The 27,409-nt window shown below is 43.0% G+C and overlaps 1 protein-coding gene across 5 annotated transcripts; it reads left to right on the top strand.

The window, feature by feature from the left end:
• Positions 1–719: 719 nt before the first annotated feature.
• On the top strand, positions 720–26,029 carry cdk11b (cyclin dependent kinase 11B). 5 transcript variants are annotated; one of them, XM_015967000.3, is made up of 20 exons: positions 720–779; positions 1,462–1,592; positions 1,875–2,014; positions 2,121–2,248; positions 3,072–3,210; positions 7,232–7,368; positions 8,644–8,769; positions 12,601–12,699; positions 12,882–13,004; positions 13,084–13,158; positions 15,433–15,662; positions 15,742–15,832; positions 15,918–16,039; positions 16,122–16,227; positions 16,306–16,427; positions 17,568–17,675; positions 17,918–18,034; positions 18,355–18,503; positions 23,725–23,914; positions 25,559–26,029. In XM_015967000.3, exons 2-20 carry the CDS (start codon positions 1,476–1,478, stop codon positions 25,649–25,651), a joined length of 2,412 nt encoding a protein of 803 aa, XP_015822486.1. In that variant the 5' UTR covers positions 720–779; positions 1,462–1,475; the 3' UTR covers positions 25,652–26,029. The 5 variants fall into 5 exon arrangements, with proteins under 5 accessions (XP_015822486.1, XP_015822484.1, XP_015822485.1 ...); XM_015966998.3 differs by having other exon boundaries at positions 7,205–7,368; XM_015966999.3 differs by having other exon boundaries at positions 3,072–3,231.
• Positions 26,030–27,409: the final 1,380 nt, after the last annotated feature.

The following is a 27,409-nucleotide window of genomic DNA, read 5'->3' as shown; positions in this document are numbered from 1 at the left end:
TATTTCACCCTGTTTGATAAATAAAGTTTGTTCCGTTTAAAGTTAAGTAATTGAAGAAAAAGAGCAGGTTAGCTTGTTTCTTGCATCACATATATTGCCTTTTATTTTGAAAGTGTATCTACTAGGAGGAACTTTATCAAAGTAGCTTCTTCCTGATCCAAATAATACAAAAAAGATGGGGATTTTCTTAATTTATTTGTTTATTTTTTTAAGTTTTATCCACATTTTATAAATCTCTTTGAAATGTTTTGCTCGTAATGAATTAACATTGTGAGGTTTTTACACAGCAGACTGTGATTACAGCATCCATCTTGCATCCGAAAAATAAATCTACTTTGTGTTTTTTCTCTGCCCGGCTAATCTGCCATTTCGCCAAACTGAATGGTCGCCATCCCTACTTTACGCACAGAGAAAAAAGAAATGAAAATAAAGAAAATCCCACTCCAAGACTTTTGTAATAGTTGGCAGCCCTGTTTTGCCACTGGCTGCCACACACACACACACACACACACACACACACACACACACACACACATATATATATATATATATATATATATATATATATATATATATATATATATATATATATATATATATATATATATATATATATATATATATATATATATATATATATATATATGAATGAATGAATACATAAATGTTATTTTATTTTACTTTAACAGTCAGTCATTGTTTCACACCGGAAGATTTTGGTGTCGTACAAACGTTGTTTACGCGTCGGAACTTCCGGCGAACCGCTGCGCATTTTTCAGGTTAGTTTATTCAGCTTATCTTCCCGATGAATGAATTCATTATACTCTGTTTCTAGGTTTCTGTGCTTAGCTTCGAGTACCGCTACTTGAACGCGATTGTATGGTGTTACAGCTCTATTCATTATTGTTGTCACTATTGTAGAATTTAATGCAGAAATAGTTTGGCAACTCATTCATGCTAACTTAGCTAACATTTGCTAATTAACGTGTTAGCATCATCATATTAAAAGGTCAGAAGCGGCGATTTTACTTATGTTGTCGGCATTTTTTTTGCTACCTTACCGATTCCTTTGGGAAATTATGAAACTCAGGAGCTTTGTTGATTAAGTTTTTAGAACAATTATACAAAGACGTGATAAAGGTAAATTGAGGAATCCATGTGTAAACTGAGGTTAAGCATTGATTTTAACGCAACAACTTTACTTATGTTCACAGTCAATTCGTGTATATTTAATTCCAACATTCCGTTTCTTTGTGAAGAATTTATTATAACGTTCTGATTGTGGATCTTGCATTAAATCGTGTACATGAATCCAATAATATTTTCTGTCATTAATACTTTTGTGTTTACAAGTCTTCGATTAATAATAGGTGTAATTAATTTTTGTGTTTAATCCAAATAAAGTAATCTAATAAATCCGTACTGGCATGCTTCCTTGTGTGTGTTTGTCATGTCAAGCAGGTGGTGGAGAGTGGATGCTGATGGGGGACGAAAAAGAGACCTGGAAAGTTAAAACTCTTGATGAAATTCTGTTGGAGAAAAAACGCAGAAGAGAGTTAGAGGAGAAGACGGATCTTAAGCGCCAGAAAAATGTAAGTGACTTCAAAAACTCCAAAACAAAAGCGATTTAAGAATAATACATTACTAATGGTAACGTGTGAAACAAATAATGCTGGTTTTACCATTATTTTGTGATTAAACACAATTGGGTGCCTCTTTTGCAGCAGAATAGTGGTAACACAAATGGCTAACATTATTTGAATTAAGTATTCTCAAATTCAGAGAGATTTACATCTGTAACCAACTTCAGCCTGTTTATAATCATAATTTAAGGACATCTTTTGTTCCTAAATTTGCCAATTTCTTTCTCACAGTTCTCACAGGGCCTTGCTTCACAGGCGAATGATCGGGAAGCCAAACGAGATACTCCGGAGGAAGGAGAACTACGTGATCAAAGAATGGAAATAACAATTCGTAATTCTCCGTACACGCGGGAGGACTCAACAGAGGACAGGTAATTGTAAAATACTTTTCCTCTCAGGGAGAAAGTTTTTATTTTAACTGTCCACAAACTGATGCTTGCTCAGTGAAATAATACATTTTGTTTTATCTTTTGTCAGAGGAGAAGAAGATGAATCTCTAGCAATCAAACCCCCACAGCAGGTAGCGAGGAAGGACAAGTCTCATCACAGAAAAGAGGAGAAGAGAAAAGACAAAAGACGTCATCGCAGTCACTCTGCTGAAGGAGGCAAGACACTAGATTACATAAACAGAAACATGTTTTACCAATTAGGGTGTAACGGTACGCCAAAATCGTATTCGGTTCGGTTTTGAGCTCGGTTCAATTAATTTTCAATATATTATTATTATTTTATTTATTATTTTTATCTAAAGCGGCTCCTATAGTGAGCAGGACCAGGTGCTGGTCTAGCATTATGTCTTTAATTATTTCACAGGTTATTTGCACAGCTATGAGTGTCACACTCATACAGACAATTGTTGTGTTTGACCGTTGATGCTCCCTGTGCGCCTCACACCACCCAGAGTTTCCTCTTTAAAACGTATTAAATAACGAGTGTCCTCCACACCGTATTTATTCTTGTAGGATGAAAACTTTCAGCAGACATGTTTGTTAACATATCTGCTGCTGCATGCCTGCAGTGTGAGAGGAGGACGGGAGGGAGGGGTGAAGCAACGCTTCCTTCAGCGTCTCTACAGGCTCCAGTAGCAGCGTCACCCAGCTGGTTTGAACCGCTCTGAAAGGCGTTCATCAGAATTTGCAGATCACATTTTTTAAATGGAAATCGGGCGTGTGCAGCCATCATGCGTCTCAATACAGAATCCGTACGGAAACTCGCCTAGGGACTTTTATCTGCTGCACTTAAATCACGCAAAAAAAAAAAAATCATTATTTAACAGGAAAAATAAACCGAAAAGGTACGCAAGTGGACCGAGCCGAACAAGCCGAACAGAAACAGTTCAACACCCCACCGTGAACGTTACACCCCTATTTACTCACATGCTGTGTTACAAACTGTTTTTTTTAATTTCATGTCCATTTTTTAAATCAGGGGGAAAACACATGCGAGCCAAAGAAAAGGAGCGGGAGAGCGATCGCAGGAAGCGTAGGTGGGAAGAAGACAAAGCCCGTCGAGACTGGGAGAGACAGAAACGTAGGGAAGAAGCCAGAGCCCACTCACGCAGAGAGAGGTCGGCACCAACTTCTGAAAGGTTTTTAGTTCACACCAGAAAAACAAATACTTTTTGTTTGTTCTGGTTATTTATTTACCTTTTTCTTCCAACGTCTTTGCTGTTTCAACTATTTGTGATATTGTAATTATTTAAAACTCTTAGCACATTTAACTTGTTATGAGGGATGCTCCGATATGATCACGTGATGGGACATCTGGTTTTTGACGGATCAGAATTGGGTGGGAAAGATCGCATTGAACCACATAAAACAACAAACATTACTTCTGCTGTATAAATAATAACGCTTTTTCCATCTACGCTGACGCGCAACCAAAGTCCCACACTCGTTACATTTATGAACAAGAAGGGAAGAGAGCATGGGATGACAGCTGAAATGTCCGTCAGACTCAGAACTTATTGCGCAGTGGACCATCTGGCATCAAATGCACAGCGCTGCTTGCGATTGCGTGCACATACGCACATCATGGAGGCCACGTTTTTTTAAAAACACACTTTAGTTTCCTTACATTGAACTAAATAATTACACTGACATTTCTTTATTTTACTACACTAATTAGGAGTCAGACGCAAGCAGGAGTGTCATGGCCGATGGGCCTTCTGCTGGACTCGGTTCAGTTTGCTGCGCCATGTTCTGCCAGGCTCAGCGCTTTGATGTGAGGCTTATTGTGTTCCAAGAAAGAAATAAGAATAAACTGCTCCCACTAGAGGTGCTGAAAACAATCGATTCAAGTCTGAATCGGGATTCTTATTTATAAAGATTCAGAATCGATTCCAAGAACTCAGATATTTGGCATGTTACAGGTTTGAGATGCACTTTTTTGATCTTTGTTAGGAGAGTCAGTACTCCGTTTACTTTTGTGGTCCCATAAATTGAGATGATTTATGTTTGAATCTGCTAAGAGGGCACTTGAATGTAATTTTTTCCATACTCAGAAATTTGAGATATTCTCATATTTATTTTCTAAGTTGATAAATGAGTACTCGGGATTACTCATGTAACTTGTTTCTACACATACTTGAAAAGTATTTGACCGTATTACTTTCAAAGCTACTGTTAGGTAACTACAGATTTGTTACCGTAAATCCTCTAATACTAGCCTGTATTTAATTAACTGCCGGGTATCATATTTTGGCCGGTGTCGGAGTCGGCGGAGGTGAATAATGGCCTGTTTTTTATTGTGGCCGGGTGGAATGTAATAACAAGCAAGTACGGGGGGCGGTTGTGTCATCCGTCTCACTTTTGATTTGCCAGTGATAGACTGCGAGGGTAACTTTAACCGTGCGGAGACGAAGAGGAGGCGAAAATTTGATATCAAGTTCAAAGAGAACGTGCTGATTATGCTGCAGAACACTCTGGGGAGCAGTAGCAGGGGTTGTATGAACTAGTCACTAGTCGACTTCACCGCTCTATAGTGACTTTTTATGCCTGTCATCGACTAGTCGCTGTCATGTGATAATGACAGGCAAGATGCAGTCCTCGGAAAAGACAGCAGCCTGCTGTCAGCAGGTGACAAGCTCCTGCGCGTCGGGAGGCAATGCGCTGTGCCAGAGCGTCGGTACTGACACCCGCCGTAAAACGGACATTTAACCAATTTGTGACGTTTAACCTCTTGCAATTTAACCTTCCCCTCACCCCCATCCTAACCTTAACCAGCTTGCGCATGCAAAGCTCTGATTGTTGACACGCTCCAGACATCTGCGTCCTGAGCACGGCCACAGTAACATTATCAAATCAGGTGTCGCCACCTCAAAAACTAATTTAACACGCGATCGTTCTTGTCGGCTCATATCCTTTTATGTTTTCTGTCTTTTATTCTTTTATTTGTGCCTGATGCCTTTCGCTGCTGTGGAGCGAGGCACATCACCTGTTTTGTCCTCCGGTGACGCATCTCACTGATGCGGTTGCCAAGCAGCGAGCACCCCGCTGTTTTTGCGGTCAGTAGATCTTTTAGAACTGCAGTTCAAAGGTAACTCATGAGGTGAATATATATGAACCCAGGTAGCAGTTTTTCTTTAGGATTGAGAGGAGATGCAGGAAGATAATAAACAGGCAGGACAGAAAAAATAGTCAAATAAAAACAAGTTAGTTTTTGTACCTGGTAGAAACAAACAGACACCATTGAAGGTAATCAGAAGTGAGGAACAGAAAATGAAATAATTATTTTAATGTTTAGAGCAGCAGGAACTCTGAGAGTCTGCAGTCGCATCAGTGAGTTTGCGCCACTGCGCAGGGGGAGAGGGCTGAAGCAGAAACTACCGTTGTTAAAAGAAATGTGTTTAACTTTGAAAATGTGAGCGCAATTTTAATTGTCAAAAACTCCAGCGAACCATTAGTTCATTTTGCTCAAATAGAAATTGAGGCCTGCCTCTAATTCTGGTCCTCCTTTCAATAAAGGCCTGGAGCTTGATGAGCTTGAGCCAAATACAGGCCCGGGCCTGTATTAGAGGATTTACGGTATATTTTACAAGGTAAGCAAAAATAAATGTTGCCTTTTGGTCAAAGATCGTTTCTGTTTACGGTTTTAGAATCACTTTATTTTACATTATAAATTTGCATTTTTGGAGCATGACCAGTTTAAAGTCAAATAAAAATGTCCCGTAGCTTTAACTAACTTGTACAACAAAGTAGTTAATCCTGGAGCGGACACTCTTTGATAATACTGATTGTGAATCGATTTAAATTGAGAATCGATTCTGAATCGAATCGGCACCGCAAGAATCGGAATCAAATCAAATCGTGAGGTGCTCTAAGATTCACATCCCTAGCTCCCACAATGGGCTCTTTGCTAACCGCTTCATGGGCCCAATCCCAATACTGACACTTGCACCCTCGCATTTGCGCGTTCCCGGCCAGGGGTGCGAGTGCGTAGGGTGTCCCGATTCTCAAGTACAGAAGTTGACCACGCCCCCATTGCACCCTTAATCTGCACTTCACCCAAGTCCGCAGCGATGCGGACCTCAGGCAACGGTATTACCCACAAGTCATTGCTGTGGGAGAAAAGGCCCAAGTTCCTTTTCTTAAAATATGTACTTTCTAATGAAATTAGTTCATTTTAGGAGGATTTTTTGATGCTCTGAGTGTTTTAGACAAAGCAGCAATGAAGTAAAATTTATTTCAGATAACTGCTTTATTGTTTGAAAGTTGTTAATAAAGGCTTTTGAAAAAAGTTTCACAGCGACCAGCATCCTGGCATGCGTTGCGATCGATGACGCAATGCTCCCCGTTTCAATTCGGCAATTATTTGCACACTTGTGTACTACAAGGGCGTAAACTCGTTTTTTCTTTTTAATAACTTTGATTGAGACTGAGGACGGAGACGAACTGCAGCGATTAATCAAGCGGACTAGCAGACCTCAGATTTGCAGCGAACATGTTTTTACCGGGTAAGATTAACGTTAATTTATTTCATGAGGAATGAACCCCCCGGCCGCTAGATGCGCTACTTCCTCTGATAACTGAACTGAGCATGAACTAGTTGAAGGAATGCTGGAGGAGTTTTGTTTTTGTTTTGATCGCAAAAACAATTTCAGGTTCTACTTTCCCCTTTGTTTAGTCTTCATGTCGCTCACTGTTTACATGCTTTTGCCGTCCAGCATGGTGGACCCACGTGATTAGGTGACGTTGGTGCAAAGGGTCAATACAAATTCAGGCCATTTACCATTTTTTGGCAGATGAACTATAGAAATGACATAAATATAGAATGAAAAAACAACTATAGTGCCCCCCCCCCCAATGCATTGCTAAAGTACAGAATCAGGGCTCTAATCGGCAGATTCTTAAAATCAAATGACTCTGACTTGAATCGGGTGCCAATAACGTGATCGGAGCATCCCTACTTGTTACAGATTTTTTCTTTACGTGTGTTTCTACTTCTCAGTTACACAAAACTATGGTAGAATGGCAGACTTTCCTACTTTCCCCTCTGACTTGAGCAACCTTGTTTAATCTTTATAAACAAATGAGATAAAATACATCTGATCAGATGTGTAGTCGGCTCTGTGTATCCCCTGACCACAGGGATCGGCTGGAGCAGATCGAACGCCAACGGGAACGAGACCGGAAGCTTCACGAACAGCAAAAAGATCAGCGGGACCTTAAGGATCGAGACAGGAGGGTTGAAGATCGGCGCAAAGAACGAGGGACTCGGCGAGAAAGTTAGTGACTTCATTAGGGATGGGTACCTTTGGCATTTGAATTGATTTTGTACTAATTCCCGGTACCTAGGAATCGATACCGGTACTTAACGGTACCAATTTTCAATACTTTTGAGTGTTTAATATTTTAATTCTCTTTTATAATTAAATATATATTTTTCTCAATATATAACCATATTTGATAAATACGATAAATAACATTCAACTGTTTGTATTTTAACATCGTCCTTGTAGTTTAATAAGCTGATAATTAAACTGAAGCAAACATCTTTACTGTGAACTAAATTTACTGTGTATCTTCATTCCTTTTGCCGTCTTTTTTCTTTGATTTTTCCTACTGGGAAGTTAGAATTCCCGAGGAGAAAGCGAACGCACCATTAGCTGATAACAACGGTGGCAATGGAAGCTAATTTATCAAGCTAACGTTATCTTAAACAGTTTATTTAGCTGCTGGAGCAGATTAAAACGATGATGCCTCACACTTAGATCGTTGTCGCTGGTTTCTTCTTCACCCAATCACCCGTCGCATTTAGTAAAGAGAAGCCAAACTTTAGAGCGCGTTCATGTTCTTCTAGTCAGAAATTTGGAGTTCCGAGGAGAAAGCGAATGCACCATTAGCGAAATGGAAGCTAACATATCAAGCTAACGTTATCTTAAACATTTTATTTACCTACCGGAGCAGATTAAGATGAGGATGTCTCACTTAGATCGTTGTCGCTGGTTTCATCATCACCCAGTTACCCATCACATTTAGTGAAGTGGACCCAAGCGTTAGCGTGCGTTCTTTCTACCATGCTGCTCTGTTTACAACTCGCTCGCAGCGACCGACGACATAACGCTCTTGCGCATGCGCAGCTGTCTTGGCAAGTTCTCGTTGTGAAGGACGGGTACCAAAACGAGGCACCGTTTGAAAAGACGTGAATCGGTGCTCAGTCGGTACTATGGAATTCGGTCGGTACCTTAAAAAGTACCGAATTCGGTACCCATCCATAGACTTCATCTATTATTAACAGAAATAGAACCATTAAAGGCTTACCAGACAACTTTTTCATATTTATAAAACGTTTCCTTGAGCCAGTGTGTGCTAAAATGACCCCCACCACACTTTCACTTCACGGAAACTAGGGGGTGCGAAACGTAAGCCAAACCTGCGTAGCATCCCTTAAAAAACTACTTTAAGAACTTATTCATCGTGAGTTCGGGGTTGTTAAATCAGTTGTAAACATTTTATTTGTAAACAACATAAATTGTAATAAAATATTTTGTCTATTAAAGTCCCGTCTCACCATCGGATGCTGCCAGATGATTACGACGATAAGCAGAAACAATCCCACCACAGTCGGAGTCCCAATCGTATTCCCCGGGACAGGTCTGAGCACGGAGAACCACGGAAAACTACCGGTGAGTTTTAGCCTTAAAACCTTTTTTTATTTTACAGAGCTTTAGTTCTGAGTGATGTTAGCCCAGGTTTAGATGAGTGGGGAATAACGTCGGTAAAGACATTTCTCCCACACGCCTCCATCTAAAAGGCTAGGTTATCCTGGGTCGTCTCTGGGGTTATCAGTGGTGCAACAGATCAGAAACTCACGGCTCGGATCGTATCTCGGTTTTGAGTCACAGATCGGATGATTTTCGGATTTGCAGAAAGAGAAGAAAAAGGAAAGACAAAAACCTTTGCTCTCTATTTTGTAGAACACTTTTTTTCTGCTCAGTGCTCATTAAATACAAAGAGCTTTTAACTCAAGACTCGTTTAACGCAGATTTAACTGAATGATTCATAAAATCATTCTTATAGATATTTAGAAGGTAATTGCTACTAGGAACAATAGAATTATAGATATCTGGATACATATGCAGTCTGCCTCATAAATGCTACATCTTAGGTTTTTAGAGATTCTGAGATATGGCAAACCTAATTCCTACTAGTGCAGTTGTTATTATGGATACCCTTAATTATAATTTCTATAGTAACATCACAGCTATTAACATTTTCATTTTTAATTCTGACTAATAAAAATACAATTAGTTATAAATAGGGAATTACAGAGAGGTCCGATTGCTGATTAAATGTTAAAATGGCTTGCCACAGATGGCTCACTCCCAGCGTGTCCTGTTTTCACTCATCTCCTCACCTTTATGAGGACAGATTTGTCCCTGCTAATATATTAGGTTCTAACATGTTAGTGTGATAATGTCCTGGCATTTTGTGTGCACCACCTCCCTCCTTTCAGAGGCACTCGTGCGCCATCAGGCTGGAGGTGCGCGCATGTGTGTTTGCCATTTGTATCAGCATTGTATTTTACAGGAAAGCCAAAATGCTGCCATGCATGTTACTTAAACGATGCAGGTGGTTTTTTAAGCTCCTGTCCTTTATTTTCTCTCCAAGTGTTTTTCTCCCCAGAAGAAGCTCCAATGGTGTTCTGCTGAGCTGTGGTGGCCTCATGGAGGGGGCCATCAGCTAGCACACTGCAGCTAACCACTTAACATTCTCTCTCTCCTGATAAGAATATTTTACTTTCTTTAACATACAATATGCTATTAAGTTCACCTGTTAAATGAATTATAGATTCACTCAGATAAAGACAATAAAGTTTATCTCTTACTAAATAGAATATTTACTAAGAAATTGCCATGTAGCCATAGAAACACTGTTTGGTAGGTAAATATTGTGTGTGTGTGTGTGTGTGTGTGTGTGTGTGTGTGTGTGTGTGTGTGTGTGTGTGTGTGTGTGTGTGTGTGTGCGTGCGCGCACGCGAGTGTGCTCTGTCATTTCCATCCCCAGTAAGTCGTGGTGGATGGCTGCTTATACTGAGCCAGGATCCTCTGGAGGTCTCTTCCTGTTAAAAGGGAGTTTTCCTCTCCACTGTCGCTACATGCTTGCTTAGTATGAGGATTGCTGTATAACATACATAACAAACAGGATTACAAAATAGCTTTTGTAGCCCTGTCGACTTGCATTCATTTTTCTGTTCTTCCGGGGACCCGTGGTCCCGGAGTAAATGGGTGTGTTTTATGCCCGGATTACACTGTGAGATTTTTGGCCATCTTTGCCAAATCCCCCGTCCTGAGCAGAATTGTGACAAAAAAACGGTCAACGTGAGGGTGATTTGCATATCTGTGCATCATGCTGTGAACGGACAGCTTTTTGAGCCGTCTCACGACCAAATCAGCCTCAAAAAGTCTACGAGCATGCTCGAAAACCGACGACTCCTGTCTGCAATCGACCAATGAAAACGCGCCTTTGGGACCCGCGGCAGCAAGACTCCGCCTCTCTGAGCTTCGGTTTATAAACTTGGATTATAAACTACACACCAGTTTTTATTTCTGTTAACAGCCCAAGTTAAACAGGAGTTACAGTAAAATAATTAAACTACCTTTTAGACCATCAGATCAATTGTGAAAACCGTGAGTCTGTGAGAGCTGAGAGGAGATGAGCTCACAAATAAAAATAAAACACAAAACATGAGATCCGTTTGCTGTTGGTGGAAATCTCACATATTCAACTGATAAGCATGGTTTAGTAGCGTTTTGCTGCAGAGGGACAGAAGAAGAAGAAGAAAATACCATTTCTATAGCGCCTCTCAAGATAAAAATCACGAGGCGCTTCACGAAAACAAATAAAAAAATGTAAAAAAGCAATTTAAAATGAGCAAGAATAAGCAATTGCGATTTAAAAGAAAAAATGTTAAGAAAGAGAGAGTGAATAGGAAAGAGGGAAATCAGTGGATCCTGAGGACGGAGGAATAGGTGGGGAGAGCAGAATAAAGAGAGAGTGGTGAAGAAGGTCATACAAAAGCCAGCTTGAACAAGTGAGTCTTCAGCTGCTTTTTAAAGGAGACCACTGAGTCCACTGATCTCAGGCTCAGGGGGAGAGAGTTCCAGAGTCTGGGGGCCACAGCAGCAAATGATCTGTCACCTTTGGTCTTTAGCCTGGTGCTGCACAACCAGTAGGCTTTGATCACTGGACCTCAGGGACCTGCTGGGGGTGTAGGGACTGAGAAGATCACCAATGTAAGATGGTGCTTGTCCATGTAAGGCCCTATAGACCAGAACCAGGATCTTGAAATGAACCCTGAAGTTGACTGGAAGCCAGTGAAGCTGGAGGAGAAGCGGGGTGATGTGGGTGTGTTTGGAGGACTTGGTCAGAAGCCGAGCGCAGGCATTCTGAACCACCTGTAGACGGTTCAGGGAGGTTCTGCTCAGACACGTGAAAAGAGAGTTACAGTAGTCTAAGCGTGAGGAGATGAAGGAGTGGAGAACTGTCTCAAGTTCAGAGCGGGACCAAATGGGATTCAGCTTAGCAACGTTCCTTAGATGGATGAAGGAAGAGCGAACAAGAGAACTGACATGAGAATCCAGGGTGAGAGCTGGGTCAAAGGTCATGCCAAGATTCCTGACAGAAGGTTTGGTGTGGGAAGCAAGCTGACCAAGAGAGTCTCTGACTTTGGGAACCAGCTTGTCTGGGGCACAGATGAAGATCTCAGTCTTATCTTCATTCAGACAGAGGAAGGTACACGTGACAGCGGGTGTGAGCCGTCACACAGAGCGTAGCGGTGAGACAGAATTCACGGCAAAAGTTCTATTGCAGCGATCTCTGACAGATTGTACTCCTCTGTAGGTTAGTGGGTTCTTATGGAGGGGAAGGATGAATGACAGCAGCTGTTTATCTGGAAGACGAGAAAAGGAGCCCCGCAGCCGGAGTCTGACGCCAAAGCGAGGGTTTTAAAAACGAAGCTTCCTCTTTGAGGAAGATGAGTTGAGTCGTGAACTGACGCTAAAACCAAGTGTTTTTATTTTTTTCTGCTTTGTTTTGGTTAGCGGTCTGCTTAGCGACGTGTGCTTCGGGAGGGGCGCTCATGACGCAGCGTGTCCTGCTGGAGAGAGACGTCGTGCGGTCTGCCTCACGGAAATCTTGCGTCGTACAGTGTGTCGCCTTTCTGGAGATCTCACGGTGTGACAGGAACAATCCTGTGCGACGGCCAAAAATCGCACAGTGATCCGTGCTTTAGGCTCCCTACGTAGGAAACTTTTAACTGTACTGATATGGAATGTGTTATTTAGCGAAGTGCCTTGAGACGACTCTTGTTGTGATTTGGCGCTGTATAAATAAACTGAATGAAATAGAATTAAATCATGGTTTATATGTGGTGTTTTTTCTGTGTAATTATGCACTTGGGTTTGTCAGAGTTATGACTGATTCACTTTGCGTTTCTTTATTTTCTTTTATATTAGCATCAAAAGAGGAGAAGCCAGATATCAAAGACCTGCTTGCAGACCTTCAGGACATTAGTGACGCTGAAAGGAAGACGAGCACTGCAGAATCCTCCATGGGTAAGGTCTGAAAAAGCTACGGTTCTGGCAAAAGTTTCTATTTCACAACCTCTAAACTACTTTATGATTATGGCTGAAAAAAGCTGAGATGTCCACGTGTGTGGTTTTATAAAACGAGAAACTATCACCGATTCCTCTTCCCCAGACTGCTCTCATAAGCGTTCTGCTTTCTTCTTGTATAGCGTCGGGGTCGGGCTCTGAGGATGAAGAGGAGGAGGATGATGAAGGAGAAGAGGAGTCCAGCCAGGGTGAGGAAGAAGACGAGGACTCGGTTTCGGGTTCTGGGCGGTCCGAGCAGAGTGCAGGTAGAACTTCATCTGTATGTTTCTGACTCGCGTGTGATCTGGATCACTGAAGGTAACGCAAAGACTTTCTGTCGTTCAGAAGATGTGAGTGAAGAGGAGCAGTCAGAGGGGTACTTTGAAGAGGAGCAGGAAAATGGAAATCACATTCCTGCAGGTGAGTAAAGGTCTGCTGTTGGATTTCTTCTTTAAGTGAAGATCCACGAAACCGATTTTGTGTCAGTTTTCATTATTTTTGGAGATGGTTGATAGCATCAGTAGAGAGAGCTTCTGAGTTATGTTTTACGGTGAGATGTCAAAAAGGCTCAAGTGGAGGAGTTTAAGTATCTCTGGGTTTTGTTCACGAGTGAGGGAAAGGTGGAGAGTGAGATCTCTGAGCAGAACGGTGCTGCTTCTGCAGTGATGCGGGCGTTGAACCGGTCTGTTGTGGTGAAGAGAGAGCTGAGTCAGAAGGCGAAGCTCTTGATTTACCCGTCGATCTAAATTCTAACCTTCACCTAAGGTCATGAGCATTAGGTAGTGACCCAAAAAAGGAGACCGCAGATACAATTGGCCAAATTGAGTTTTCTCTGCAGGGTGTCTGGGCTCTCCCTTAGAGAGAGAGTGAGAAGCTCGGTCATCTGGGAGGGGCTTAGATTAGATCTGCTGCTCCTCCACATCAGAATGAGTCATTTAAAGGGACTTTACGGAGTTTTGAATTTTTTTGCTCGCGATTGCCCCCTCAGGCTAAAAGCGTAATGGCAGCTTCAATAGTAGGCTCGTGCACGAGGCGCGCATGCTGTACGTGCACACTCCTTAACGAAAATAACAGCTGAGACAGTCCCTTGTGTGTGTGTGTGTGTGTGTCGGAGGATAGAGGACAGGAGAACGCACAGCTAATTAATTAAATAATTTGGTTCTGTACCTTTCTCTTCAGCACAGCCGACAAAGGTTTATGATGGGTCAGTCGTCCTGCATGCTCAGATCATTCCCTTCCCTTGCTTGAAAAATTGTTCCAAAATGAAAGTTGAACCCACATCTTTTTTATCTGTGAATTCAAAGCCGTTCGGCAAGTCTCAAATAAAAATTTGGGCATCTTACTGTAAAAAAAAATACCATTAATGTAAAAAGTAAACTCTAAATAAATTTTGTTCACATCTAGATTCGAACCCGGATCTTCTGCACGGGAGTCCATCGTCTTTCTAGATGAGCTAAAGCGCCAGTAACGTCTTTCATATCTGTAACTTTTATATCCTTGATGACAGCTGAAACAACGTTCAAAGAACGGTTCGGAGCGAAAATGGCTATTTTGTTGCTAATTTGCAGGAAATATCTAGAAGAAAGTAGCTAAGCGTCCTCAGAAATGTAGCTAGGTTCATCACTAGGCGTTAGGAACAGCGACAAAGTGGCACTGCCTCACTCTCTGCTGCTAAAGCTACGGATAGCAAATGCTACGGGTTATGACTGAGCGTGAACGCGCATGAAGCAGCCTGCTCGACCCGAGCATCTCTCTTTTTCTGTGATTTTACAGGAAAACAGGCAATCACAGTAAAAATGCCAGGGCTCATTCTACAGGACCAGGGCATTGCAGGAGAATGTATGAAGAAGAAATGTATTATTTCTATACATGTTTTGGCTGTCAAACTTCCATAATGCCCCTTTAAGGTTAGTTAGGATGTCACCTGGTGTGACAGCAGTGATTGCATTCATTACAGGAGTAAAAAGAATAAAAAACTAAGAGTAAAGATTAAACAACTAGAAGGCATCAAACGGAAATACAGATTCAAAACATCCAAAGGTTAAAAATTCCAGAAGGTGCTGTAAAAATACACATTTCAAGGAATTTAGAGATAAAACGAAAACCACTGATGTGTTTTGTTTTTCACTTTTACTTGCTGGTGTGTAATTTGGCTGTACCAGATACAGTGTTACTGCAAAAATCATTTTTGTCCCAATGAAAAGGTTCAACTATACATTTCTGGAAATGCACGTATTTGCCGTCTATTCCTCAATAAATATTGAGTTTGGCCCGCGACTTTGTTCTAATTTTACACTTTGGCCCGGTTTGAATTTGAGTTAGACACCCCTGATTTAACTTGAGCCAACAGAATCATGGGAGCTGTTGGAGCATTGTGTGAGAAAACTATTTTCAAGATTTGACCAAAATGGCTGTAAAATCTGTCCAGAAAGGCAGCAAATTTGATGGTATAAAAAAAGGTGGACATTTATGTACTTTTCACTGCAAAAACAGCTTTTTCTCCTTACCGGTTCTTGCTAGGAACAACTCAGATGTTTCATTTTAAATATTTTTTATTTTGTTTCACAATAGTCACACATTAAATTAAATTAAATGTGGTTTTCCCACAGAAACTGTTTTTCTGACATGTTAAAAGGCTTTAAAAAAGCTTTCATTTATTTTTTCTATTCTAAGCTGATTTTTTTTTTTTTTCAGTGCCGGAGTCCCGTTTCGACCACGATTCCGAGGAAAGCGGTGAGGACATGGAGGAGGAAGAGGAGGAGGAGGAGGAGGAGGAGGAAGAGGAGGAGGAAGGTGATGGCGTAGAGGGTGACCACACCCCCCAATCTCCTATTCACGTGCACACCCCTACCCCTGAAGCATCCCCCCCAGGCTCACCTGTAGAGGTGAAGAAGGAGCTACCTAAATACCTGCCAGCCTTACAGGTGAGTGTCACCTGTGAGTGTAAGCGTCAGACGCTAATGAGCAGAATCCAGCGGGTCTGAATGGGAGCTTCTTGTTCAGGGATGCCGCAGCGTGGAGGAGTTTCAGTGTTTGAATCGAATAGAGGAGGGAACTTATGGAGTGGTGTACAGAGCCAAGGACAAGAAGACTGGTATGGAAACAGATACTTGGCTGCATCTGGGATCTTCTTGTTTTTCCTTTTTTTTTTATGGTAAATCTCATTTTTATTCCCACAGATGAGATTGTTGCACTGAAAAGGTTGAAAATGGAGAAGGAAAAAGAAGGTTTTCCCATCACATCGTTAAGAGAAATCAATACAATTCTGAAAGCTCAGCATCCCAACATCGTCACAGTACGGGTGAGGGACGCTGGAGATGGTCCAGTGTTGGAGTTTTGTTACTTACTGTGACCAATCAGCCATGTTTTCCATCTGTTGTCAGGAAATTGTTGTCGGGAGTAATATGGACAAGATCTACATTGTTATGAATTACGTGGAGCATGACCTGAAGAGTCTGATGGAAACCATGAAGCAGCCCTTCCTGCCAGGTAATCGACTCACTGGTGTTCCCTCTTTTTGTTCCGTCTTAAATGAAAGCGATGTAAAACCCAAACCCTTCGTTCCAGGGGAAGTAAAGACGCTTATGATTCAGCTCCTTCGAGGAGTTCGACATCTCCACGACAACTGGATACTTCATCGGGATTTAAAGACCTCCAACCTACTGCTGAGCCATAAGGGCATCCTGAAGGTATGCAGGTGCCGGGTCCTGTCGTTTATGGGCCATTCCCATCTGTACCGGGTCGGCCCGGGCCGGGTAGCCCCAGTCGGCCCCAGCCTGGCCCGGTTGATTCCACACATCCTTGCCTTAAGCCCATGTGGGCTGATTCTACCCACCAATCAGAGGCTTGCTCTAATGGAAGGTGTGAATTTGCTGTCAGCAGTGGGTGTGTTGGTCCTGGTCGGCCTGAAGCAGACCCCCTCGAGAAGAGGGCTGAGAACGAGCCTTGGTTGGCCCGGAAAAATACCAGGCCACCCAGATATGTAAACAACCTACGCTACCCGGCCCGGGCCGACCCAGTACAGATGGGAATGGCCCATTAAAGAGCTTATTCTAAAGCCTGGTTTATGCTTCTCCGTCTGCGTCAGTGCGGAGACACGCAACGCCATTATCCGTCCTTGCGTAGGGCTCTGGCAGGCACGCAAGTACGTACGGAGTCGAGCCTACTTTATTAAACATCTGTCGAATGAGACGGATTACGCAAGCTTGTGATTGGTCAGGACGCCGCTGTTGTTTACAGCGCCGCCATTGCAAAGAGAGCCGAGGATAACTAGCGGCAGACACGGAGAAGCTTGAAGAATACCTCGCGAAAAAACTCTAAAAATATGAACGTTTCATCCTCCCGTGACTGGAGGAGTGAAAAGATGCGCAGCAAGCGTTTTATTTGCGGACGGAAATGACAGGAAACGTGGGTTTAGAGGTGGGGAGTGCATGAAGAGGTGGGAGAATGAGAGACAAATAGGTCCGTGTTAAAAAGTCTCTTATATACACAAAAAACACGATATAAACACACGATCTTGGACCGATACATGACAGGATACCACAGAACAGCGCTACGCCCTCTGTGGTCCTGCCGGGCAATTGCTTTGCAACACTCTCCAGGAGACGGAGAAGTAAAAGAGCAAAACGCTTCCGTCAATCCGTGCGTGTCTGTCCCTAGCGGAGCTGACGGAGAAGCATAAACCAGGCTTAAGTGCATAACGGTAATAAATCAGGTCCAAAGACCACCGCAGAATAAACGGCCTGAGAAAATGTTGAATTCTGCGACATGCCCGAAATAGCATTTTGTGGTTTGAGAGATGATGTTTTTCCACTTTTCCGGCTCTGTAGATTGGTGATTTTGGTTTGGCCAGAGAGTACGGCTCCCCCCTCAAGCCTTACACCCCCGTCGTGGTGACTTTGTGGTACAGATCGCCGGAGCTGCTGCTTGGAGCCAAGGTGAGAGTTCAGTTTTTTACGACGGCGCTTGCTTCACCCGGACTGTTACATGCTGAGATATATTTTCATTAGAAGACAACATCTGTGAATACCACTGATTGCCATTGGACTTGTGGAGCATTCCGGGTCCAGAAAGCCAATTGAGAACATCCTTTTTCACACACGAGACAAACGCCGTGCCAGGCAGACTGTTTTGTTGATGTTCCTGCGGATTACCGCCATGTTTTTTCTTCTCTCCACAGGAGTACTCCACAGCTGTGGACATGTGGTCGTTGGGTTGCATATTTGGCGAGCTCCTCACCCAGAAACCTCTTTTCCCTGGAAAATCTGAAATTGACCAAATTAACAAGATTTTTAAGGTAAATGTCATCGTTTGCTCTTAAGAAATAAACGATGGTCACCGTGACGGGCGAGATCTTCTCCTCTGCTGCCTGCAAATCTAATGTAGCATCTGTTGGTGTTCAGGCTCTCTCGGGGCGGAGTCGCTGGTAGACAGCTGATGATGTTATGAAACTAAAAAACTTGAACACATTCCAGCAGCTGATCCACAAATGGCGCAACAATTCTGCCTCCTATGTCTCATCATTAGAGATCAGCTTAAGACCTTCCACGAGAATCTGAATCTCTCCCTCTTTGCTCTGATTTCCTCCCCGCTGACTCCAGTCTGTGTCCTCTGCAGGATCTGGGATCACCCAGTGAGAAGATCTGGCCTGGCTACAGCGAGCTGCCTGCTGTGAAGAAGATGAGCTTCACAGAGTATCCCTACAACAACCTTCGGAAGCGTTTCGGAGCTCTGTTGTCAGACCAGGGCTTCGACCTCATGAACAAGTAAGCTGGCACACATGTTCCACTTCACACAAGAAAATGTTAATAGCTCAGTTTTCCTAGAGAAGTCGTCTTCACGTACTTGGTTATAGGTTTGTAACGCTGTCCTGCACATTCCTGCTCAGCAGCTGCGTGGCTGAGCATTATTCCCACATCTCTACAGACCCGCTGAGCCTTTTGTCCACACCTGTAATGATAAATTCATACCGCTCGCTGCTGTAAAGGATCTTAACTACAAGTCCAGAGCTGCTGAAACTGACTGAAAACTCACAACAAGCGTTTCACCCAGGAACACACGCAGCCCGCTCTTTCAGTTTGAAAGCTTCCCAGCTGAAAGAATCTGTAGGTGTAGTCGGAGCTGTTTGGAATATCACACATCCGTGTGTAGGAGCGTGTTTAGAGATTGGATTCACTAGTCAAACCATAGAGAGGCCTCAACACACAAGTGGGTGCGGAACTTTATGTATTCACACTAGGGTTGTCATGGTAACCGGTATAGAGGTAAACCCGGTAAAAAAGTTGACAATAATAACCGTCTTGTTTTTTAAAAAATATATTATCTCGGTGGATTACCGTGGCCGCGGTGTAGGCGCAGTGACCCTTACCAGCCACCGTATCATCGGCTGAAGTTGCCGGCGGCACATGCGCACTTTGTTGTTTACAACCAAAACTTTCTTGAAGCTAAAGCTGAAATAATGGCCAAAGGAGGAGACGGCAGCGCTCAGGACATTTGTTATCCCTCAAAGAAGACAAAGTGGGAAGTACGGGCATTTTTTGGATATCTGAAGAATGCCGAGGGACAGTTGATAGAAGACGGCTATCCTGTTTGCAGCACGTGCAGAAAAAGTGTCTGTGAAAGGCAGCAACGCTTCAAATCTCATGACACATCTGCGTGACCATCACCCACAACTCTACAGTCAACGCAAGGCAAGCTAACATTAGCGTTTTAGCTAAAATGTGTGATCCGAGGATTTGGGTTGAGGGAGAACGCAACGAGTCGCTATATAAAGCAGCCGCAGCGCCGCTACCTGCATATAAACCGTGTCGCGGACACCCCCATGTTGAAATGACGCTATGCATTACGGGGCTCCCAGGGGCAGATAAGAGTTGGTCTCTCTCCGAGAATAATTATGAATTTAACAACGATTACTGCCTGATGACATTTTCCCACATCTGCAAAGCTCACTGGAAGGACACAAACCGAGGACAATATTTTCCTGATATAGGGTTTATTACTCAAGTAAGGGTAAAAAAGTATCTGATTAGAAGGCTACTTGAGTACTGAGTATCATCTTGTCTAATATTTTTAAAATGATGACATCAAACAGACAAAAAATAAGAAGTTATGGGCAAATATTGGTATTTTAAAGACTAAAGGGGAAAATGTAAACAAATAAACAACATAATTACAAAATAACACATTTTAGGCAAAATTTAGACACAAACTGAGGACAATATTTTCCTGATATACAGTGTCTATGTAGTTGTCTGAAAATCTAACACGTTTAAAAAAATACCGCGATAATACCGAAAACCGTGATAATTTTGGTCACAATAACCGTGAGGTTAAATTTTCACGCCATGACAACCCTAATTCACACTTGATTTTTCTCCTCAATCCAGCCTAGGACTGGCCGATATCTGAAGCTCTTTAAAAAAATATCTATTTCACAAAAGACACGACACAACTCCGTACACCGATGCTAGTACTGGTTTTTCTATTGTCAATACTGATGCCAATAAATAGGAGGCGTGGTCAGCCGATGGCTGATATGTAGTGCCGATTTTTATAAGCTAATTTTCATAGCCGATACACATTTTCCACCTCATCTTCGTGCTAAAATGTCACTAATTACATCAGTTGATGCACATAATTTCTGAAGCTGAATCAGTTTTCTAAATCTGAATTTAACTGTTAAATCTGAACTTTGTGCACTGCACGGCGTTAAAGTCAGACGCCTAAATAAAATAATTTGGAGGACTCACTATGCAGATGTTATTGGTGAATGTAAAAATCCATTTACATGAAATTCTGCAACAGCACCGGGCTGCCCGTGGCTCTGCCTGACTCTTAATCGGCTTTATTGAGGACAAATATTGGCCGTTGCCAATGTATAGAAAACGGATAACATCGGCCAACCGATAAATCGGTCTAATTGATGTAAACATCACTGCCAGTGGCTTTCTGGAGTTATCAGACGTCGTTACCGCTAGCTTCCCGCTACTCTGGTCTTAAGGGGTCTTCGTGTATTCTTACGTGCCAGATTGATCGTGTGCTGAAAACACTTTCTCTAGATTCATAAAAATCACTGAATGTTTTGCCCTTTACATTCGCTTTTGCGTTTTTTTTTATTCTCTTAGGCGACATCGAGGTTTCAGCGAGTCTTTTCGCCATGACTGATCTGTATTTGTTTTTCCTGTTGATGTGGAGAGGAGAGCCGACCCTCCCCATGATCCCTTAACCAGTACGGGTGTCTGCAGCAGCCAACAAACCTCAAAATGTTGTGTATCATTCTCTTAATCGCTGATTTGTGTGAATCTTTAATAACTCTGCTCTGCATGACCCACCTGAGCGTAAGCTGCTGCGTAGTGGACTCATTTATCTACTGAAATTAACATACGTGTTTTTTTTCCCAGAGCAAGAAAAATCTACAAGTATTGTAAATGATGTGATACCGCCTTTTCCTAGTGCCCACATGTGGGATTTAAAACATTATACATGATTACAAACACAGATAAAAGTGCCTGTGTGATGTTTGAGACATTTAGCTCTGAATCTTTTATCTCAACTGATTTTTGTAAAAACTTTACTAGTTTTGTTCCATATCGCTCCGCCCTAATCCAACCCCCTGATAAATGTCAGAAAGGCAGTGAGTGAAGGGAAGCGTCAGCGTATCACAGGTAGGGATGGGTACCGAATTCGGTACTTTTTAAAGTACCGACCGAATTCCATAGTACCGACCGAGCACCGATTCATGTCATTTCAAACGGTGCCTCGTTTCGGTACCCGTCCTTCACAACGAGAACTTGCCAAGACAGCTGCGCATGCGCAAGAGCGTTATGTCATCAGTCGCTGAGAGCCAGTTGTAAACAGAGCAGCATGGTAGAAAGAACGCACGCTAACGCTTGGGTCCACTTCACTAAATGTGATGGGTAACTGGGTGATGATGAAACCAGCGACAACGATCTAAGTGAGACATCCTCATCTTAATCTGCTCCGGTAGGTAAATAAAATGTTTAAGATAACGTTAGCTTGATTTGTTAGCTTCCGTTTCACTAATGGTGCGTTCGCTTTCTCCTCGGAACTCCGAATTCCCGACTAGAAGAACATGAACACGCTCTAAAGTTTGGCTTCACTTTACTAAATGCGACGGGTGATTGGGTGAAGATGAAACCAGCGACAACGATCTAAGTGTGCGGCATCATCGTTTTAATCTGCTCCAGCAGCTAAATAAACTGTTTAAGATAACGTTAGCTTGATATGTTAGCTGCCTATGCCACCATTGTTATCATCTAATGGTGCGTTCGCTTTCTCCTCGGAAATTCTAACTTCCCAGTAGGAAAAATCAATTGAAAAAAGACGGCAAAAGGAATGAAGATACACAGTAAATTTAGTTCACAGTAAAGATGTTTGCTTCAGTTTAATTATCAGCTTATGAAACTACAAGGACGATGTTAAAATACAGTTGTATGTTATTTATTGTGATATTTATCAAATATTGTTATATATTGAGAAAAATATATATTTAATTATAAAAGAGAATTAAAAATATTAAACACTCGAAAGTATCGAAAATTGGTACCGTTAAGTATCGATTCGTAGGTACCGGGAATTAGTACCGAATTGATTCAAATGTCAAAGGTACCCATCCCTAGTCACAGGAAAGGATTCTCCTGTTTCTGCTCTGAGTCGGATCAGCCTAAATTAGCCGACTTTGTCAGGCGTTTAAACATTTTAGGTCTGAATGTTGCTGCTGGCACTTCCTTGTAAATTACTCAAATTGCAATTTATTTTTATGTTTACACAACAGACATGCTAGCACAAACAGGAGGGAGGTCAGATCACAGCACAGCTGAGATGAAACTCACCAGAACTCCCAGGATGATTAATCAGAAAACACTTTGATGAGTAAATGGCCTGTGTTTGATACAGCACCTTCTAGAGTCCTGGAACCCCCCAAGGTGCTTTACAACACAATCAGTCATTCACCCATTCACACACTGGTGGGGATGAGCTACAATGTAGCCACAGCTGCCCTGGGGCGCACTGACAGAGGCGAGGCTGCCGAGCACTGGCGCCACCGGTCGCTCCGACCACCACCAGCAGGCAATGTGGGTTAAGTGTCTTGCCCAAGGACACAACGACAGCGACAGACTGAGTGGGACTCAAACCTGCAACCTTCCGATTACGGGGCGAGCACTTAACTCCTGTGCCACCGTTGTACATTTACAGTCTGAGCTGTAGGAGGCCAGAGGTTCTGGTTTTAGTTTTCAGACCTTGAATGCTGCTGGTTTTTCTCCCTAATAATATAATAATAATCTTAACTGCCAGTAATTGTTTTTCAGTACATAGCGTCCATCGCACAAGTGGGACAGGACTCCTGCGTGTCTGAGGGTCCAGATAAAGAGAATCAGTGACCTGTAGAGTGTCCTCTTAGCTGTTTCTTTCCAATAGAAACAGATTGAATTCATATTGATTCCTCTCACACAGAGTTTCTGTTACAAATGCAGTTTTTGTACTTTAGCATTTGTGCTAATCACAGCAGCAGTACTTTTAATAGTTTGATACATTTTTATTACCAGATTTTACCTCTGCTCACACCTCATGCAGCTTTTGTTTGGAGTGCCCACTTCTTAAAAGATTACCATTGAATTTATATCAGAAATATGTTTTCCATCAGAAGCAGAAACAGTTGGTAGTATTCGCTGTCGCTACGCCAGTCTCATCCTCGCATCATCCGGTGGCCGTTTCTCGTCACCGCTTTTCTGGCTTTGGCACAGAAGCGTGACTCCTGTTTAGTTATTCTTGCCATCAAAGCCTTGAATGATTTTCCAAATGCAGAAGCAGGCCTGGAAGAGCTGAAGGAGAGGCCTGATTTCAGCAGCCATGCAGGATTTTGGCTCCGGCTCACCTCTTAACCAGATCTTTTGAATCATCGCTTTGATGATTTCTCATTTACAAATGAGATAGAACACGAGTGAAGAATTTCTGACTGTGTTTTAGGTTCCTCACTTACTGCCCCAGTAAGAGGATCTCGGCAGACGAGGGGCTGAAGCACGAGTACTTCAGAGAAACCCCTCTCCCCATCGACCCCTCCGTGTTCCCCACGTGGCCCGCCAAGAGCGAGCAGCAGCGGGTGAAGAGAGGCACCAGTCCTCGTCCGCCTGAGGGAGGCCTTGGATATGGCCACCTGGTAAGGACATTAAGCTCCACTTTCTCCATTACACACGGCTACCAGGCTTTCTTAGTGCTGCTGCCAGTGTTAAACAGATCACAGACCTACCGGTTTCTGCTTTGTGTCCCACTATTTCCTCCTTGTGTTTTCCAAGATGAGCCTTTTAAAGTTCCTAATGTTTCCAGCAGTGCTCCATAAGTATATTATTGACATTTTTCAGCTGTTTCAAAATGTTCCACCTCACACTCAAAATTAGAGCATGACAGAAGGATTATTGGTTATCGGAGGTTTGTACGGGTCAGTTTAGAAGAGCTCGTCTCATCCAGCCCTGGCTTTCCACCGGCTGCGTGAGCAGCGCATCGCTTCTGAGAAGGGTCGCGCGCACACAGCCAGGTTGTTTACAACAGGTGCATCTTTCATGTGAAGCGTCAACACATTCTCACACCCAAGGCATCAAAATATGACGCGTGTGACCAAGCCTCAATATATGACGATTCGGGACGCCCCAGCGCGTCAGGAGACGACGATCAGGGACACACAGCTGACGCAGCGTCCCAGAGCGTCGGTGTCCGACGCCGGTGGTGAGACGGACATTAGAACTACTTGTGAACTACTTCACCTTCCCCTCACCCCAATCCTAACCTTAAGGTCACAGTTTATGGACCTAAAGGTTAGGATTGGGGTGAGGGGAAAGGTTAAATAGTCGAATAATGTCCGTGTGACCGCGCGCGTCAAACAGTGACGCCAGCGGAGCCACGTGACCCAGCGTGTCCCTGATCGTCGTGTCCTGACGCGCTGGGGCGTCTCGATTCATCTTTAAGTGCCACACACAAATACGTTGAGCTCAGGCCAGACGAGAAGTCAAACGTGGAAGCAGCATAAAGCTTCTGGCAAATTTCAGAATAAAGACACTTTCTATTGCTTAAAAAAATACTCAACTCCAGCATAAACACACTGGAGGTAAAGGAACAGAAAGTAAACCACAGACCTTTGTTACATGCTGCAGTCTTGTTTAGAAGTAGAATAGACTTTATTTATCCCACAGCGGGGGAAGTTCACTTGCTACAGCAGCACATACACTTGAAAAGGGAGAAGGTAGAGTTGGAACGTGATCGTGCAATTCTCCTGTGATTCTGGGATCTTTCGGGACCAGCTGCGTGGACGGCAATTTGCTGCTGTGTGCATCTGAAAAGCTCTGACTAGGAAGCAGGGGGAAGCATCTGTTGGAAAGCCGGGGTAGCACATTCTCACCTCACCAGTCGGCTCTCATGTCAGAATTTAAAATGAAGATGGCGTCACTGAAATGATGGACTTTTAACTATTTTTAATCTAATTTAGAAGAATAATCTTCAAAGACCTTGAGTGATCTATTAGCGCTCAGTTTGTTTGTTAGGGAGGACCCTCAGCTGCTACCACCGCACATCTTAAGTAGCTATGAAATTTAGCAAACTGCAGCCATTTCTTTGTCACCTAAGCCATCTTGAATTGGATGAACTCATAGATGTTTAATTAAAATCCATCCAGTCAGTCGAGGTACGTTAGTAAACCGATGCATTTTTGTGTAAAATAACAATCAAGATGTCTTTGAAATACAGGTGAAGTGTTTATGAACAGGCATTTTCATGTTTTAATCACCGTTCCGGTCGGCTCCCTTCCTCTCAGGGTGATGACGACCTGAAAGACACCGGCTTCCACCTCACAACCAGCAACCAGGGAGCTTCTGCAGTCGGACCAGGATTCAGCCTCAAATTCTGAACCCGAAGCTGCCGCTCCGGATTTTAGTGTTCCAACGGAGGAATGGAGCAAAGACTTCTGGGACTTGTTTGTTCGAAGCCAGACGGTTTGCAGCGCTCGGCCAGATCGGTTTCTGATCAAAGACTCGTGGTTTTTAAATGTGTTGATTTTCAACATTTCCTCCGTTTCGGACGCGGCTGTTTTTAGCTTCTTGGGAGGAGGGAACCATCAGTGTGCTAAAAGTTGAGCTCTTGTGTTAAACTCCTTTTTTAGGTTGGTATTTCCTGACTACCTGAGCATTCACTGTACGTTCCATCCAGCTTTAGAGGTTAACTGGTGAATGTCAGCTGACATGGCGGGTTGACGGTGTTTTTGTAAGAAATAAAGTCTGAAAGTTTGTTTGGTCTACCGTTGTGCCTGTATTTAGAAACCGTCTAAGCTAGGCAAACACAAATGAATGCAGCCAAACCTGAAGGGAATTCGAGCCTTTACCCCTGCTCTGGTCTTTGTCCAGTAAGTGATGTTATCCCTTGTGGTGCACACTTTGTCTCTGTACTTAGTTTTTTTCCAGAGATTCGAAGCAGCAGCAGCAGCCTTGGTCTTTAAATTGCTTTACAACATCAGAAATAAACCAATAAATCCTCTGATCGGCAGCCAAAAATATCTAAATAAACAGACCAGCGTCGGGTCCTGCAGGACAGAAAAATCCTTTTCGTCCTGGGGCCTCTACAGGCAGCACTCAATGGAAATATTCATTAATCAGTTTTATCTGTCCCCTGCCTCCATCACAGCTCCTGCAGATTATTACACCTGATGTGTTGAATGAGCTTGGAAAGAGCAGCAAGGGGAACTGACTGCTAACTCTCTGGAGGCAGACTGCTGGCCTCATTGTGAGACTAGTAAAGTAAGCTAGACATCTGAGATGTTCCATGTGTTCTTTCAGGTCCAAATCTTCAAATGCTGTAAATATTGCTTACTCTGACTTTAGTGGGTTAGTTTTATTTGGTGTGTAAATTATTCAGGATGAAACTCAAAGGGGTTTCTGTCACCTTTTTATATATTTTTCAGAGTTTTTTTAGATGTTTTTCTCCCAGTCCAGACTTTTAGGCCATCTGGCGCTGTGGTGCAGTTACCCCACTCATCCACTAGGGGCTGGCTCCAGAAAGGAGCAGGTTCCCACTGACTAACAAATGGCAACTTCACAGCGGAAATAAACGTGTTTACAGCCTGGTTCAGAAAAACATTTTTTGTAACTCAACTGTAGATTTAATTAAAGCTTGAATTTAGAAATAAGGGGCGTGTATGCCTTCAGTGCTAGTGCTAGCATCTTGCTCCCTGATTTCTCCAGGAAGGCCTCAGCCTCAGGTTAAAAGTGTTGCACAGAAGGTAGAAGAGGGTTGAAAACTTCCGTTGCCTTTTGTTAGCTCAGTTAGTTCATATCTACATCGTCTCAGTTTATTGGGTGGCAACCATCTGCCCCCGCCCTCACAGCCCTGCTCAGCTCCAGTTTTGTATTTTTCTGTCAGATTAAACACTCGTTTTGAGGAATTCCTGCCCTAACTTGGCCTACAGTCATGGCGGACTGCCTGTTGAGCTGCAGCTAACGAGATCCTGCCTTCTATTGTGACAGCTTACTGGGCATTTGGACTCGCAGGCCTGTCTTTGTGACAGTGCCAACATCCTTCAACGCCCCCATTAGCAAGTTAAACAACGTCCTTGAAAAGAGAAATGTTGCCAAGATGGCGACGGCGGCGTTGGGAACCACCCACTAGGCTTCAA

This window comes from Nothobranchius furzeri, chromosome 15 (genome assembly GCF_043380555.1).
Source record: "Nothobranchius furzeri strain GRZ-AD chromosome 15, NfurGRZ-RIMD1, whole genome shotgun sequence".
Lineage (NCBI taxonomy): Eukaryota > Metazoa > Chordata > Actinopteri > Cyprinodontiformes > Nothobranchiidae > Nothobranchius > Nothobranchius furzeri.
The sequence above is the reverse complement of the archived record's forward strand: the minus strand, read 5'-3'. Positions and strand labels throughout refer to the sequence as shown.